Consider the following 17,155-nt stretch of genomic DNA (forward strand, 5'->3'; position numbering starts at 1 on the left):
ATGAATTAATAATGAACATAAAACAAAACCTAGAAACATGAACCTATTCTTACTCCTTCCCATGAGAATCTTTATGGGATAGCCATTTTCTTTTCATTTTTTCTAAATAAGAACAAATAGTCATGAAAACAGAAGGAATGAAGAATTCCAAAAGTGCTTTCTTTTTCCTTTTCTTTTAAATGTCCTCAGAACTGACAGATGAGACAAGGTCTAACACCATCAGCAGCTCTTTCACGCTTATCAGAGGAGACACAAGAGGGCTGATCATGCCACTTCCCACCACCTTCAGAATAAAGTCTGAACTCTTCAGGAAGTTGGGCAAGGCTATCAGTCTTATCTGTCACTATTTCTCATCAACTCTCCCACAAGAATCACTTGATTCCTATTCTTTTAATAGGTTCCCTGTTTTTACTTTTATATCTCTGCCTTAGTAATGGTGTTCTTCCATCCTAAAGTGAAAATGAAAGTGTTAGTCACTCAGTCGTGTCCGACTCTTTTATGACCCCATGGGCTGTAGCCCACCAGGCTTCTCTGTCTATGGAGATTCTCCAGGCAAGAATACTGGAGTGAGTTGCCACGCCCTCCTCCAGAGGATCTTCTGAACCCGGGTCTCCTGCATAGCAGGCAGACTCTTGACCATTTGAGCCACCAGGGCGCCCCATCTCTACTGAAGCTATCCCTCCTCTCTACTCCTCACCCTCAAGTTGGGAGCCATCACTTCTTCCCCTGTGTTCTCTTACCACTTTCCACTATATGATAGCATTTGAGGCTTTTTATATCGTGCGTATTTTTGTTTTTTTTACATCCCCTTGGAACCTCTGGCGCGGTGTGAGACACGCAGCAGGTGTGCAGGAAACAGCTGCCAGCCGGAGAGACAGTGTCAGCAGAGCTGGTCATTGTTCCAAAATGAAAATGGACAGCCAAGGCAGCAAGGAAATAAAGATAATTAACGGTGGCTTCTCTCTCCAAACAGTGGGACATGATCTCCTGGGAGCTAAGGTTTCCACATGGGAATCAGAAACGTTTGCATTCCAAATGAAACCGTGAACATTTTGCAGCCTATGCAAGGTCAAGGCACTTGCTCAAGTCTGAAAGTGTCCTTAGTTTTTTCTTTCCTTCTGAGAAGAACAAGTTCTCCTAACTGAATTCCAATCATCTGGGTCAATGTTTTAAGAGCTTGGTATCTTAGCTGTTTTTATTTTAAACTTTTAATCCTGTACATTCTTCTCAAGCCTCTGGGACCAGACACTAAGCTCCGCTTTCAGCAGGCTTGATATAACATCACATACTCTACATTTTTGTGGCATGCCAGCTCTCTAAACAGAAAAGAAAAAAAAAAAAAAAAGAATGTGTTCTAAATCTTGCCTTGCTATAGACTAAAATGTTCTTTTGGACAAATATGTTTGACTAAAACATGCTCAATCCCTACTTTCCTTTCTTTTTGCGTTTCTAAACTCTATCTTTATACTTTTTCTTCACTTAAAAATGTCTTCAGACTGACAAATAAGGCCTTATATCACTTTTTAAAAAGCAAATGATGAAAGATGGATTAAAAAGCAATAATTTGCTGACACTACTTCAAAGAAGCAAAAAGGGTGTTTAAAACTCCCCAGGAAGGAAAATAATTGATATGGGCTCTAAAAACTTACACAACTGGTTTAATAATAGAAAAGAAATAAGAAAACTATTATCTCTAAACATCAACATTTTAAAGATGATTATACAGTGAAAAACTCAAAATAATAATTACATCTATAGAGATCTACTGGAAGGTACTATCATTTGAAGACACACTTGGGAAAAATCACAGAAAATGTTTGCTTAAAACCTGACAATCCCTATCATCTCAGGGTGCCAGGGATTAAAGGCACTTAAGAATGACCCATTTAGACAGAGATAGTGTGTTTATGAGTACAATTAGCTCCTTATTCCAGTAAGACAGGAATGTCATGGTCTCCTGGTCAGTCTCCCTGCCTCCAGTCATCCTGTAGGTAGCTTCCAGAATGATCTTTAAGAAATCCTGATCACGTGGCTCTCCACTTCCTATCGGAAAAGATACACTCATTGCAATATATACAAACCATTTATGATTTGGCCCTGCTTTTCCACTCTGCCCCCTTTTGTCAACTCTGCCTCCTTCACGCTGCACTTTAGCTACTTTTAATTAAGTACTTGTAGTTAACCAAACATTCATTTTTCTATCAAGCTTCAGGCCTTTGTGCATACTCTTCCTTCTATGTGGAATGTTCTCCCTTGTTGTTAGTCTGGCAAATAGCTACTCTTTTGAGCTTAAAACTAGTGACCTTCTCGGAGACTCTCCAAGGCAGGGGCTTTGACTGACCCTTTAAATATGCACTAGTATTCCCAGTGCCTCGCCTGGTTCCCAGGAGACAGCTGGCACTCAACAAATGAAAGTGTTAAAGCCAAAATAAGTGGAATATATTTTTCTACTTAAACTGTAATTTCAGTCTTCATGCTGAAGCTTTTCCCAGGGCTCATGACAAACAACACAGATGAGAACAGGAAGGGAGAGGACAACAGAAGAGACGGTCATCACTAAACTGGGAAAGATGCACTGGAAATAGATGCCACACACACGCTGGGCACCAGCCTTGTCAGATGAGTGGCCTCTCCTTGACGGGCTCCAGCACTCACTTCATCACCCCCTGGCAGTAGGCCTCAGCAGCTTAGGAGGAAAGGTCCTAAACTACCTGGGCATTACCACTGTGCTAGGTTCCAGCACAGGTAAATGTAGGCACCAGATGGCAAACCACAGGGGCATCAGCTTCATGCCAAATGATAAAACAAAGCTTCAAGATGACTTCAGGCTCAGGCTTAGCTTCAAATAAAGAGATGCATGGACCACTTTAAAAGAATGTCAGTGGGGTAGCAGCTGACAGACTCAGTTTTTTAAAGCTTGCATTAGTGAGAACCTCTCCAAGAACAAGAGATTATTTATTTGGGGGTAAGTTATCTATGTAATTTAAATATTGTACTCTGCCAACAAATTCCAGTACACATGGGAAACTATTTTTAAATTGTGAATGCAGCCAACTTAAAAGATAGGAACACAGCCTAGGGTTTCTTTTTAAATAGAGATAATTACTTTTTAGGAAGTACAACAAATGCACAAACAAATGTTCAAAGCTGTCACTCTCACTTTTTAAAAAATATCTAGATAATCTAAAAATGTGCAATTCTTTAATCTTTGGTTCAAATAATTAACTTTGTATTATGTAGCATAATGTCTGGCCCACAGAATTATTTGTTGTGCCTCAATAATTATTAGTTGAGTAAATGAATGAATATATTCTTCAGAATGATTTTTTTTAAAGCTGCCATTTATGATGACATTACTCCATAATTACAACATCAAGTGGAGTAGGAAATAGCAACCCACCCCAGTATTCTTGCCTGGAAAATTCCATGAACAGAGGAGCCTGGTGGGCTACAATCCATGAAGTCACAAAGAGTCAGACACAACTGAGCTACTGAGCAGGCATGCACGCACAACAAGGCTGAAGATGTAACGACATTCCTTTAAGTACAATTAACCTTTAAAATTTCACACTGACGGTCAATACATTGCCAAAGGAATTTCTGGGGATAGAAGCCTTTTAAGTGTTTTCTTTCAGTGTTTGAATGGTACAGCCTTAAGGAGATGTTCTAGGTAAGTCAGATGAGGACCGTGAACAGTTTCACATGGACAGGAAATGGAGGTTTGAAAGTGAAAGTCGCTTAGTCACGTCCAACTCTTTTCGACCCCATGGACTATACAGTCCATGGAATTCTCCAGAACAGAGTACTGGAGTGGGTAGCCTATCCCTCCTCCAGTGGATCTTCCTGACCCAGGAATCAAACTGGGGTCTCCAGCATTGCAGGTGGATTCTTTACCAGCTGAGTCACAAGGGAAACCCAAGAATACAGGAGTGGGTAGCCTATCCCTCCTCCAGTGGATCTTCCTGACCCAGGAATCAAACTGGGGTCTCCAGCATTGCAGGTGAATTCTTTACCAACTAAGCTATCAGGGAAGCCGCAAACTGAGGTATGGCTTACATAATTCCTTAACTGGGAAACCCCTGATTGAGTCTCATTTTAGAAAAAAGAGCTAGCTGATAAATGGAACATATAAACCAGGACTTGAAATTTTCCTATATGAACTTCCCCCAGGAGAGCTCAATTTCTGTAATCTGAATATTACAAAGTCAAATGCTAAGTCATTTTTGACATATTCATTCAAATGTGTTCTTAGCACCTTCTGTGTGTTTTAGATAACGTGTTAGGTTGTAGGCACAAAGAAGGAGGAACAGGCCAAAATTCTGTCCAGTAAAGGGAGACTGGGAAGATCTTTCTAAAAAAGTACTGTCTAGAGTACTTAGTTACAAAGTGAGTGAAGGAGAGCTAAAGTCATCAACTAATTTCTAGCAGAGTAGAAGTCATTACAAGCTCCTGATTTTAGTGGGCTGATAAAGAAGCCAGGTGCTCCACATAAAAATATAGTGATAATTCTTCTAGACACTCTTGAGATAGACATAAGAAACATGGGGGAAATGTTGAAGGTCTGATTAAAAAAACTTTCTATCACTTCTTCAGGAAATCATTTTGAGTGGCAGACACCATGCTAAATTCAGCTTGGGGTATTAAGGTGTTATAGATCAGAGGGTGTTCAGGGATCTCACGTCACTGTCACCCAGAGGAAAACCATCACTCTGTAAGGAGCAACCTTCCTAAGGACCTGTCAAGTGCATAAAAGCCAATCATGATTTTGTGCCCGCAGAACACAATACAAATCAGCCAAATAACAAATTCTTTAAATCAGTGCTGTCCAGTCGAACTTCCTGTGATGATAAAAATGTTCTGTATCCGCTTGCTGAATACAGTAACTACTAGCCACATGTGCCTACTGAGCACTGGAAATATTGTTAGTGAGACTGAGGAACTGAATTTTTATCTATATTTTAATGAATTTACTTTTAAATAGCCATCTGTGGCTAGGGGCCATACTGTACAGGAAAGCTCTAAAATCTAATAATTAACCCAGTTACAAACAAAATAAAGTTTGCTTTGTTTATGTTAAGGAGAAAAAAGGCAGTTGAATTAACCCTGGAGAAGGATCTCTGAGATAAAAAAACAAATGAATGGTTTGCATAAGTCAGTAGCTTTTTGTAGGAATGGTTGCAGCACAACAGTTCTTGTTACACCACCATGGAGAAAGGAAGCTGTCCCAAGGGTGGAGGTCTAGGGGGAGATTCTGAAGTAGGGTAATCAGGGCCTGGGCTTCCCAGGTGACTCAGTGGTAAAGAATCTGCCTGCCAATGCAGGAGACACGGGTTCAATCCCTGGGTCAGGAAGATACCCTGGAGAAGGAAATGGCAACCCACTCCAGTATTTTTGCCTGGGAAATCTCATGGACAGAGGAGCACGGTGGGTTACAGTCCATGGAGTCACAAAAGAGTTGGACATGACTTAGTGACTAAACATCAATAATGACAATCAAGGCCTATTCCAGTCCAGTTGTTTTTCGTTGTTGTTGTTGTTGTTGTTTTCTGACTTATTAGTTTTCAGAACTATCTAAGAAATGTGAGAAGTACAGAACAAGTTCAAACCATGTCTCTTGTTTTTTTTAAGCATAGCAAAGGGACTCACCCATACATATACATGTATCCATTCTCCCCCAAACACCCCTCCCATCCAGGGTGCCAAATAACACTGAGGAGAGTCCATGTGTTATACAGTAGGTCCTTGTTCATTATCCACTTTAAACACAGCATGTGTACATGTCCATTCCAGACTCCCAAATTACCCTTTCCCCCATTCATCCCCACCCTCTGGCGACCGTAAGCTCATTCTCTAAGCCTGTGAGTCCGTCTCTGTTTTGTAAATAAGTTCATTTGTATCATTCCTTTTTAGATTCCACATATAAGGGACATCATAGGATATTTTTCCTTCTCTGTCTGCCATGTCCGTCTGTTTTGCCACTACTAGCAGACCTTGGGGCACTGGGCCTGTCACAGTACTTTGCTATTATCTGTCATATCTCCCCTGGTCCCTGCTGGCCACCTTGGGGGTCCTGTCTCCTCATTTACGTTTCACTCCCTCAGTCATCAGTTGCACAGGTAGCCCACAGTTTTTTGGACTTACATATTGTTGCTCTGTTTATTCAACATTCTAATAAACATTTAAAATTATTTCTACTTTATTCTACATTTTCTGGCTAACACATTAAACATATTGACAAATGAAAGCAGCAGTATGTTTTGGGGTAGAAATAAAGGAACTTGACAATAATTAAGCTCTTCTATGAATCAAGCACTTCTTCTGCCATCAGCCCTACAAAGCAGATGCTAGTAATTCTCTCATGTCAGATGAAGAAATTGAAGCTCAAGGATGGTAAATAACTGACCCACAGTCATGCAGGCAGGCAGTGATACAGCTGTCGTAAGAACCCAAACTTGTCTGATCCCCCCAAACCTATGTTTTTTCCTACTAAGGAAAAAAAAAACACTGCACCCTAAGCCTACTTTTAACAATGCAGTTTTCATAAATAAATTCCCCAGCGAAACATTATGGTAATCCTTTACTTCCCTCTGTCAGTTTCTTACATCAGATCATATGTTCTCTGACTTATTATTATTATTATTTTTTAAAGAAGACTAAGAAAGAAGGAAAAAATGAGAAAGAAAGAATGCATTTGTGGAGTGATTCTAGAATATTTAAAAGGATGCGAAGCTATGACATTAAGCGGTTTTGTTTCCTTTTGGTTTTAAAAAATATAAGTTCTTTTTATTTTTTAAAGCTACCAAGGCATTAAAGCCTGATAAATTACTCCAAGAGATAGTTTAAAACTTCATGCAAATGATTTATTGAAAATATTAAAAAAAGGTAAATTCCAGATGCCACCTAAAATACTGTTCCATTAAGAAAACTAGCAATACCAACACAACAACAACAAAAACCCTACCAGTTTGTAGAACTGATGGAGCCAACTCTATTATTCAGTTATTATTGTACTTACATAGTAAAACCATGTACCATATCCTATGGAGTCAAGCATCACCACTTAAGAACTTAAGGAAGGCTAGGCAACATTTTATAAGTATCACATACTTTTAAAAGTAAAGCAACAGGTAGAAAGAAAGTTATTTTTCTGATGGGGCATCTGTAACTTAGCATTTTTGTACTCTAATCAAACCTTTTACAAAAAAATGTCTTAAAGTTTGTCTCTCAAAGTGGATGACTTAAAAAAAAAATGGAAACACTTGCAACCTTTCAATATCTTTCAAGAATTTAATGTTTATAGTCATTTTAGTCTAGTAATATAGACAAACTGGGTTCTGATCTTGATTCAGTCCTTACTGGTTCTGTGACTTTGGGCAATGCACTCTGATGTACTTTCTTCATCTGAAAAATGGAGATAATAATTTCCAAGGTTGTTGTTTATTCATGAAAGTAATGCTATATTTTTTCTAACGATCTATATAACTGAGAAGATAATAAGATAAAATAGTTAACTTTAACTGATGTGGGCTAATGGATATTTTTAAAGAAAAGATTCCATAAGATAACATACAATCAGTAAAAGTTTGCACATATTTACTGAGGACAACATGAAAGAAATTTTGGTGCAGTAAGAATGTCTGAAATGTAATTCCTGATATATATGCTGAGGGCATATAGTAAATAAAAAATAAAATTCTCATTTTATAATATGTTTCATAAAATGTAAAAGAATGGAAAAAGTTCAATAAGCTCTGTAACTATAAAATCTATTCCAACTAGAAGATGGTATCTAAGATGGTTGCTTGGGTAAACTGCAAGAGTGTACTTTCCCCCAACCACAAATCATAGAATAGAATGGAAGTCTTCCACAGAATGGAAGTCTTCTTATGGAATGTGTTTTTAGCTGCATGTGGGTTGTTATGATTGAGCTTCCCAAAAGGACACAGTAGAGCATTTCTCCTAGCTTTATCTAACCTTTCGATCTTCTTAAGATGCCCTTATTTCCAAGTACACTGGCTGATCTTGGAATGATTTTTCCTTACAAGAATCTGCTAGAGAAAAAAGACAAAGAAAGGAGGTAAGAAACGAGATAGAAGAACTGGCCAGTAGCCCATAAGAATCTGACTAGTGCCATGCATGTGGCAGCTCACGCTACTCATCTCTCATGACTTCATGGGAGAAGAGTACTAAGAAATCCTTGTCCAGCTCCAAGCTTTGCTTTTCAGAAGGAAGGAAACTCTGTGACACTCAAGGAAGGGAGAGAGTGTGATCAGAAGTCACTAGGCACTCAAGAAAGAAGAATGAAGATGATATCAAAGTGGAAGAATCACTGCATTAACAGGTACATTAGAGATAATTTAGTTCAGCCCTCTTTGTAGTGCAGGATTCCCCTTCACTGTATCTCTGAAAAATGATCCTTCAGGCTCTGCCTAAACACTTCCAATAATTGGGATCTTACCTCTTTGAGTCCACTAGCTCCTAGCCAGAAATCTGGGATATATTATAGATTCTTTATATCATTCACATCCAGGTAACTATCAAGGTATTTTACCTCTCAAATATCTCTTAAATCCGTCCACTGTTCCTCTTCTCATTATCTTAGTTGAGGCCTTTCTTTCTTATCCCCTTCTGTGGTCCTGCAATAGTACCCAACTACCAGATTTTCTGCTACCAAATAATTCACCTCTAATCCATCCTCACATGGCAGACTGCAGTGGATGTTCTAAAACACAAATCTAGTCATGTCATTCCTCTGTTTAAAACCTTTTAATAATTCAATACCACAAACAGCCAAAAACCAAAAAACTAAGGTTTTAGCCCGAAATGCATGACCTTGTCTAACTCTCCAGTGCACACTTCAGCTACACTAAATGGTTGTGATGTCCACATGTTCCAAGCTCCTTGCTTTTTGCTCATGTTGCTGCCTCTGGTCGGAACACTCTTTTTTCCCCTCTGTCAATCAGCTCAATAAGGAAGTATCTTCAGGAAGGCATCTTTTGACACCCTCCCCAATGTAATATAAAAAATATTCTGCATGGGAGGGGGGATTGGGATGGGGAATATGTGTAACTCTATGGCTGATTCATATCAATGTATGACAAAACCCACTGGAAAAAAAAAATATTCTGTGTGTATTCTCTATCACTGCACTTACCGTATTATACTGAAGTCATTAACTAGTCTCTTTCCCGCCAGGTGAGTCTCTCAAGGCAGGGACCATGGTAAACTCTTAGTGCATGACACAGAACTCATGGTGATGTGTTTAATACATGCCTAGTACATATTAAATACATGAGTTTTTCTGATGTAAGTTAAAATTTATAACTCCAATTTCCAACTTTTACACCATGAAACAATAAAAACCATCTCGCTAGGGAAATAATGGCATTTGGCCAGTACATAAAAAGGCAAAGTTTAAATACTACTTATATGACATTTGCACTTACCTAAATTGCTGTATGTTGCACTACAGGGATTCAGGTCCAGAGGATCTGAAATGTCTTCTTTTTCCTCTTCTCTTTCCAGGTCAGGTAGGTGCGATGCTGGTGCGACTGAAGCGCAGCCCCCGCCATCTTGCTTCACAACAACAGTTCTTGGATCCCGAGGAGAAAAATCCTCTGTCACTTCGTGAGTCACGTGACTGAAACAGATCAGACCACCATCACACCGGCTTCAAAGGTCTCTACTAAGATATAGATTTATGGAAGGCACATACTTGCCATAAATGTAAATAACTGGCCCTATAGTCACAGCAATGGGTTACAAGGCCTAACATACTTGTCTGAAGATAAGGCGGTCTTTCACACAGGCTGCTGTGTCTATCTATCCTGATTCATATTAACTGAGAATTCAGTTTGGTGGGGGAGGTATAGGAGGCTCAGAGGGAAGTTTGAGAATAATAGGTAAGGAAGGGAACTTCCTGTACGTAGGAGGCTAGCGATAATGGGGATAGAGGGAAGTGAATGCTTAACAAGTTGAAGACATATATACTCAAGTATTTAAGAAAGTAGTTAACATATTTACTATGTTTACCATACTATAGTACAGTCGTCCTTTGGTATGTATCTTCAGGGGACGGGTTCTAGGACTCTCCACAGGAAACCAAAACCCACAGATGCTCAAGTCCTTTATATAGCATGGCTGCAGTATTTGTATTATATGCAAATACACCATTCCATGTATGTTAAATCACCCTTAGATTACTTCTAATACCCAGTACAATGTAAATGTGACGCAAATAGCTGTAAAGACAATGCAAATACCATGTAAGTAGTTACCAGTGCATGGCAAATTCAATTTTTGATTTTTGGAAATTTCTGGAATTTTTTCCCTGTAATATTTTCAAACCTGTAGTTGGTTGAATCCACGAATATGGAACAAACAAATTAATAGGGTGGACTGTGCTATAATACTATACTTCATAGTATTTATTTTATTCCACACTAAAGTATTTATGAAACTATTTAATAAAGGATCAGGAATAAAGCTGAGATTTAAATCAGGAAGTTAAGCAATTGTATTCTGTAAACTGAGGCCAGGAAGTCTTTTTGCCAGGAGGACACTGACGTATCAACCTTTGCTGGTATGCATGCAGCAGGCAAGGCAAATGGAAAAGAAAGGTCTGTACTCTAGCTAATCTTGTCTACTAACATGAATCTGAAGCGTCCCACTGGCCACATACCAGAGGATGCTCATCCATAATGTTTTTTATTTCTCCAATCTTGTTTCTCTCTGCTTGCTCATTTGCTTATAGCTAGCTCTTCTAGTCTTCCCCATATCCTAGTCTATCTGAACTGTCAAATCTGTTGCTATAAAGTACAAGGGGATGGAATGGTTATTAAATGCTGGAGGAGAAAACTGCCCTAGTTAGAAAATCTCACTGGGCTGGTCAATGAAATAAATTCAAAATCAGGCACCTTTAATAGTTTCTGGTTCTACTAAAAGTATTCCTAGACTGTTACACACTCCCCAGCTTTTCTTTCTGTTTTTTCTTTTTAATGGGCAAAGAGAAAGAAGGAAAGGACACATCTTATACACTGTTATATGTTATTTCTGGAATTTCAAATGGCAGTGAGTCATGGTGACATTTACGAGTTTCTTTAAAAGAGGTACTTGGTTTGATCATGTGTCATCAGAGCATATATCACCTGTGGACTTGAAGGAGTAGATCTGAAGGAAGAGCACTTTCTTATCAATCTTTCATTATGGAAATTATGCATGTGCAGGAAAATAAGCCTTTAAGTCTACCGGATAAAGTGTGTGTTAGTCACTTAGTCATGTCTGACTCTTTGCAACCTCATGGACTGCAGCCTGCCAGGCTCCTCTTTTCAGTGATTTTCCCAGCAAGAATTCTGAAGGGGGTTGCCATTTCCTTTTCCAGGGAAGTCTGCTGGATATACAACTTCAAAAGTACTCTTCCAAAGCTGGCAGACACAGAGGTCTCTTTATCCTGACAGTAAGCAATGAGTGGGAGGTACCATTATGGGATCTAGCTCCTGGGGATGGGGTGAGGTGGGAAGGCTTTGGTTCATTAGCAGTCAACAGGAGGGTTCATGTAAAGAGGGCCTCAAATGGTAAAAACATGCTGCCTCTTATTAATCTCCTGGGCTGCTATAGGTTATCAACCCAAAACAAAGCTAATATGGAGCATAATATGGAGCATCATAAAATCAAGATAGCAAGGGGCTCTACTTCCATACATTAGTGAAGAAAAGCAAGTGACACTTCTGAGTCACTCTCAGATGTCACTTGGTGGTGGTGGTTTAGTTGCTAAGTCGTGTCCGACTCCTGCGACCCCATGGACTGTAGCCCGTCAGGCTCCTCTATCCATGGGATTCTCCAGGCAAGAATACTGGAGTGGGTTGCCATTTCCTTCTCCAGATGTCACTTAGTATCACGATTGTAGGTCACCGAGTCGTTATCAACACATTTCAGGAGGAGGAAAATGATCTTCATTAGACAACAGTTAATATAAGCCATTTTTAATTTCAAAGTGATAAAATGATTAAAATATATCATCCCCCTTTGACAGGAAAAAGATTAAACCTCCAGACACTCTCTTCTTACTCTAGAGTCAACTTGAGAGCTTTCTAGAAAAGTGATTTTAGGTTCCTAATCTCTGCAGCCTTGCTCTTGCCTTTTTTCTTTCTTTCCCCAATCTCTCTTTCCCATTTGTCAAAAATGAAAAAGAGGAAGCTCTCTTTTCCATTTGTCAAGAATGACTGGTGAAGCCCAGTTAAAAAGCCATGATTCTACCCTTGCTTGTCTATTTTCCTCCCAGGGAATGGGCTATTTCTATTAAGCCTATTGTAAAAACTACAAGAGTTACTGCTATTAACCCATGAGGAATTCCCTGGCCTGTTCCCACATACATGAAACATGGCTTTGTACTCAAAAGGGGTTCTCAAAACACAATACAGGTGCTAAAAAGCAAGAAATATTAAAGACTCACCCACTGTACTCACTCATACAACTCCCCATTAAAGGAAATTCTACAGGGCCTTCTTCAGTCTGTTAATCATGTTCTGAAGCTCTGATGAACCATAGCTCCCACTGAGTTCTGGAGGACTACAAGTTGGGCAAGATATAAGAGGCTCGAATTCTGCACCTTAATATAATCCATTGCACTTTGACCTTTACCTTAGGGGTTTGGTCTGGGAAATGAGCCAAATTACCTTCTGGGAAGCTAAGCAAAGTGAATGCTAGTTTTATTAACTCTTTGAGAACCTGAGCAGCACAACCTGACCTTCTACACAAAGGTCAGTTTTCACAAGCACATTTTAAATAGGTGCACTGGTATATTAAATCACCAATTAAACCAACTGTCAACTATAAAGAACTATGCAAGGACCTGGTGAAAGTTAAATCACAAAGGTTTACAAATGGATGCTAAGACATTTAATCTACATCTACAGTGACAGCAGTGTCTAAGAGGAAGAATTTTTAAAATGCATCAGTGATATGTAATGTCTTGATGCTTGAGGGAAGGACAGCTCTTTATATGATGAAAATGGTAAAAGAGAGAGAAAAACAGAAAGGGAGAGTTTTGAGAGTTCAAGCTTAGATGTGATAACATGCTGTGACTAAAAAATGAAAAAGAATCAAGAACAGCATCAGAGGAGGTGATTCAGTCACCATGTGCGTGCATGTGCGCTAAGTCACTTTTACAACTCTATGGACTGTAGCCCGCCAGGCTCCTCTAACCATGGGGTTTTCCAGGCAAGAATCCTAGAGTCAATCACTATGTATAAATGGACAAATTGTTCTGCAAGAGAAAAGGAAGTAAAATTTTATACTTAATTTAACTTATGCATATTAATGTAATAAGGGAATATAATTTTTGACCATTTTTTTTTTAGTGTTTCACATTTAGATATAAAATCAGGAAACCCTTGCAAATAGTAATATGATGCTTTTCAAATATAGGTTTTTTTCTCCTAGCAAAGTGGTTCACTACTGATGTTTCACCACTTGGGAAATGTTCAATGTAATGGAGAAAATACCAGAACAGGAATCAGAGAACCCAGGTTCTGTTTCCCTATTACTTTGATGTTCTGTGTAAACTAGATGATAACATCAGGAGGGAGATAAAGAAAAAAATGAAAATTTCCCCCATTTCATCCATGAGATAGATGGTAAAAAAATTCTTTAAATGAAATTACAAGAAATCTACTAGGATTTCTAATAGAGTATATCTTAGTATGTCTTGAAAGTAGCAAATAATGATGACAGTAACTAGATTTTTTTCAGGATAAGTACAAGTTGATATTCATTATTATAAAACAGAAATATTAACTGATCAATGGCCCACAGAGAGGAAGTTAAGGCTTTTCTATTCCTGCTATTTAAATTCCTGTTGAAAATCCCTAGTTCTCTAATGCAATAGAGGGTGTCTGCAATAACTGTGGTGTTGACATCTAGATCCTTGATCACCAGGCTGGGTCAAACCCTGACTCTGCCAGCTCTTTTACTGGACCCTCAGCATTGGTTTTGCTTTCAGGATGGAAGGTAACACACATTTCCTTGTACCTCAGACTCTGATCAACTTTTCAATAATGACTAGTTTTCAATTGAGATTTGGTAATGTCTGTATATAGTCACCTTGTTTATTTAACTTATATGCAGAATACATCATGCGAAATGCTGGGCTGGATGACTCACAAGCTAAAATCAAGATTGCCAGAAGAAATATCAACAACCTCAGATACGCAGATGATACCACTCTCATGGCAGAAAGTAAAGAGGAACTAAAGAGTCTCTTGATGAGTGTGAAAGACGAGAGTGAAAAAACTGGCTTAAAACTCAACATGCTAACTAAGATCATGGCATCCAGTCCTAATACTTCATGGCAAATAGATGCGGAAAAAGTAGAAGCAGTGACAGATTTTATTTTCTTGGGCTCCAAAATTACTGCAGCCATGAAATTAAAAGACACTTGCTCCTTGGAAGAAAAACGATGACAAGCCTAGATAGCGTATTAAAAAGCAGAGACATCACTTTGCTGACAAAGATCCATCTAGTCAAAGCTATGGTTTTTCCAGTAGTCATGTACAAATGTGAGAGTTGAACCATAAAGAAGACTGAATGAGGGCCGAAGAATTGATGCTTCTGAATTGCGGTGCTAGAGAAAACTCCTGAGTCCCTTGGATAGCAAGGAGATCAAACCAGTCAATCCTAAAGGAAATCAACCCTGAATATTCATTGCAAGGACTTATGCTAAAGCTGTAGCTCCAATACTTTGGCCACCTGATGTGAAGAACTGACTCATTAGGAAAGACTCTGATGCTGGGAAAGATTGCAGACAAAAGGAGAAGAGAGTAGCAGAGGATGAGATGGTTAGATAACATCACTGACTCAGTGGACATGAATTTGAGCAAACTCCAGGAGACAGTGAAGGACAGGAAAGCCTGGCGTGCTGCAGTCCATGGGGTTGTAGAGTCTGACAGGACTGAGCTCCTGAATGGCAATAACAGTGTCTGACCTGACACTTAAAAAAATCATGTTGCAATCTCCACAAAGACACATCTCATTTTCTGAACATGGAGGATGAACTTAAAGTGTTCAAAGGAAATGGTACAATTGTTACAGATTTGTCTGTAATACAAATGAATCCCTTGGTAAGGGATTCATCAGTCTGCAATATTCATACATAATTCAAAGCTGCAGAAGCAATCTCCTGCGGGAAGCTCACTTGGCTTACCCAGGTGGTAGGATTAATCATTACACCATCAGATGAAATAATCCTTTTTTTTTTTCCAGCAAGTTTGTTCAAGACAGATTTTTGTAGAAATTCTGTTCATGTCTGAATATACTTTTTAAAAAGGCAAATCAAATGGCACATTAGAACAGATTAAAGGCCTTTATGTATCCAAGTATTTCCACAATTTCAGTTCAACTTTATCTTCAAATTCAACCACCTTCATTCAGCTTCAGAAGGGACGGTAAACGAAATCAGACTTCTGTAGAGACCATCTGCCTTTTGGGGCAAATGGTATCCTCGATTCCCATTTGCCAGCTCTCTTAAGTAGCTGCATCTGTCTTTAGTTGCCCAAGATAGCCAATAAGGAAATGTGTGATTTTTACACCCTCTTTTTACCCCTAAAAATCAGATCAAAGCACATCAGAAGCAGCATTTTGTAGTTTTATTACTGGTTTCCAAAGCTGCTTATTTCTGGAGGTGCTGGGGATGATGGACCTTTGCAGAAATGGGATGTGAATCGACATGAGGAGGAAAGTTCAAAGTTATTGAATCCCATACTCTTTATCTATTGAAAGAGGGGGAGAAACTCTATTTCTTCCCGTCGTTCAACCTCTAGGACCCCCCCACCAACATGATATTTTTTCAATCCTATCTTAGTTTTCAGATCATCAACTTGATTTTCTTACACTTTCCAATTACTGGCATTCTCAGGTAGAAAAGTGTTGTGTCCATTGATCACTATCTTAGTGTCTCCAATTTTCCACTAAGCCTTCTGTAGTCTTTAACTGAAAAACTTCAAACTTCTTATCTTGAACTAAGATTAACCTTTAGCTGAGATCTGATGTATTCTTGCTAATATGTCCAACCTAGTCTGGTCAGACGAAGGTAACTCCTCCTGGTGTGAATAAAGTGGCCAGGTCTTGGGATGGGGAAGATTGGCAGCCATGTGCAAGGTCTTAAATAGACTCTAATTTCCAGACACTGCACAGTTTCACCTTTTTTTCCCTTAACAAATGTGAATGGCAAATTAAAAGTGTCTTCGAGGCACCAGACTGTAAGACAGCAAAGTAGATAAGAACACAGGCCATAGTACATCACTGTCACCTTCATAATACTAAGAAAAATTACAGTTTTAAAATCCTATGAAATACAAAGTCAGAATGGCACCTGTACAAATTAACAGAAAAGATAAACTAATCTTGGAAAAGCACAATAAAATAGGGCTGCCTTTCTCAACAACAGAGGTGTGGTAGGAGCTTCGCAGCACCACCATTTGGCCTTAGCTCACTTCTAAAGAAGGGGGTTGGATATTGATGCTTGTTTCCTGGGGAGGCAAGGTGTTAGAAGAAAATACCCACAGGCCCCTCAACAGGACTAACCTAAGGAGGATGTGGAATAGTCATCTTTGGGTCCTGGACTTTTTCCACATGCCCAGAAGTACTGGAGAAGTAAGTCACTGTACCTTTTCCCAATTTCCTCTTATCTCCCTCAACTGCCCATTTGCCCTTTGAGTCAGAGGAGTGAGATGATTATTTACCCTACACTCTTCAGAACACAGCTGGCTCACTAACAGGATGGATGTTGGGAGGGAAAGGGAACCGTCACTTCTCAGGCTCCTCTTAAGCTACACAGCACAAACTGCACTCTTTTCAGTTTAACTCACAAGAACACCTCAAGAGGTAAAAGTGCTTATTTCTCACTTTACACATGGGGAAACTGAGATTGAAAAAAAGTGAAACGAACTGTCTTAGGGTTGGACATGACTTAGCGACTTAACAACACCACCAAAATGGTTAGTGTGCACTTAGGTGACAGAGTCAGGATCTGAATTCGATATTATGCAGCTATGTGTTCTTGCTACCACACTGGTACTATTAGGTAAGCCTGGTGCACTGTGAAGATTCAACAGTAAATGGTTGATTATGAAGAGATAAAGGGTTTTGAAGAGAAAGAAGC

The 17,155-nt window shown here is 39.1% G+C and overlaps 1 protein-coding gene across 11 annotated transcripts in view; it reads right to left on the bottom strand.

Moving 5' to 3' along the window:
• The window catches only part of PEAK1 (pseudopodium enriched atypical kinase 1), a 309,359-nt gene that overhangs the window by 35,036 nt on the left and 257,168 nt on the right, over positions 1-17,155 (bottom strand). For all 11 annotated transcript variants that reach the window (XM_065906976.1, XM_065906968.1, XM_065906966.1 and 8 more), the window contains one exon: positions 9,447-9,640. In XM_065906976.1, the coding sequence (XP_065763048.1) occupies positions 9,447-9,640 (194 nt within the window). The remainder of the gene's footprint in view (positions 1-9,446; positions 9,641-17,155) is intronic.

The sequence above is a fragment of the Muntiacus reevesi genome, chromosome 15, assembly GCF_963930625.1.
Source record: "Muntiacus reevesi chromosome 15, mMunRee1.1, whole genome shotgun sequence".
Lineage (NCBI taxonomy): Eukaryota > Metazoa > Chordata > Mammalia > Artiodactyla > Cervidae > Muntiacus > Muntiacus reevesi.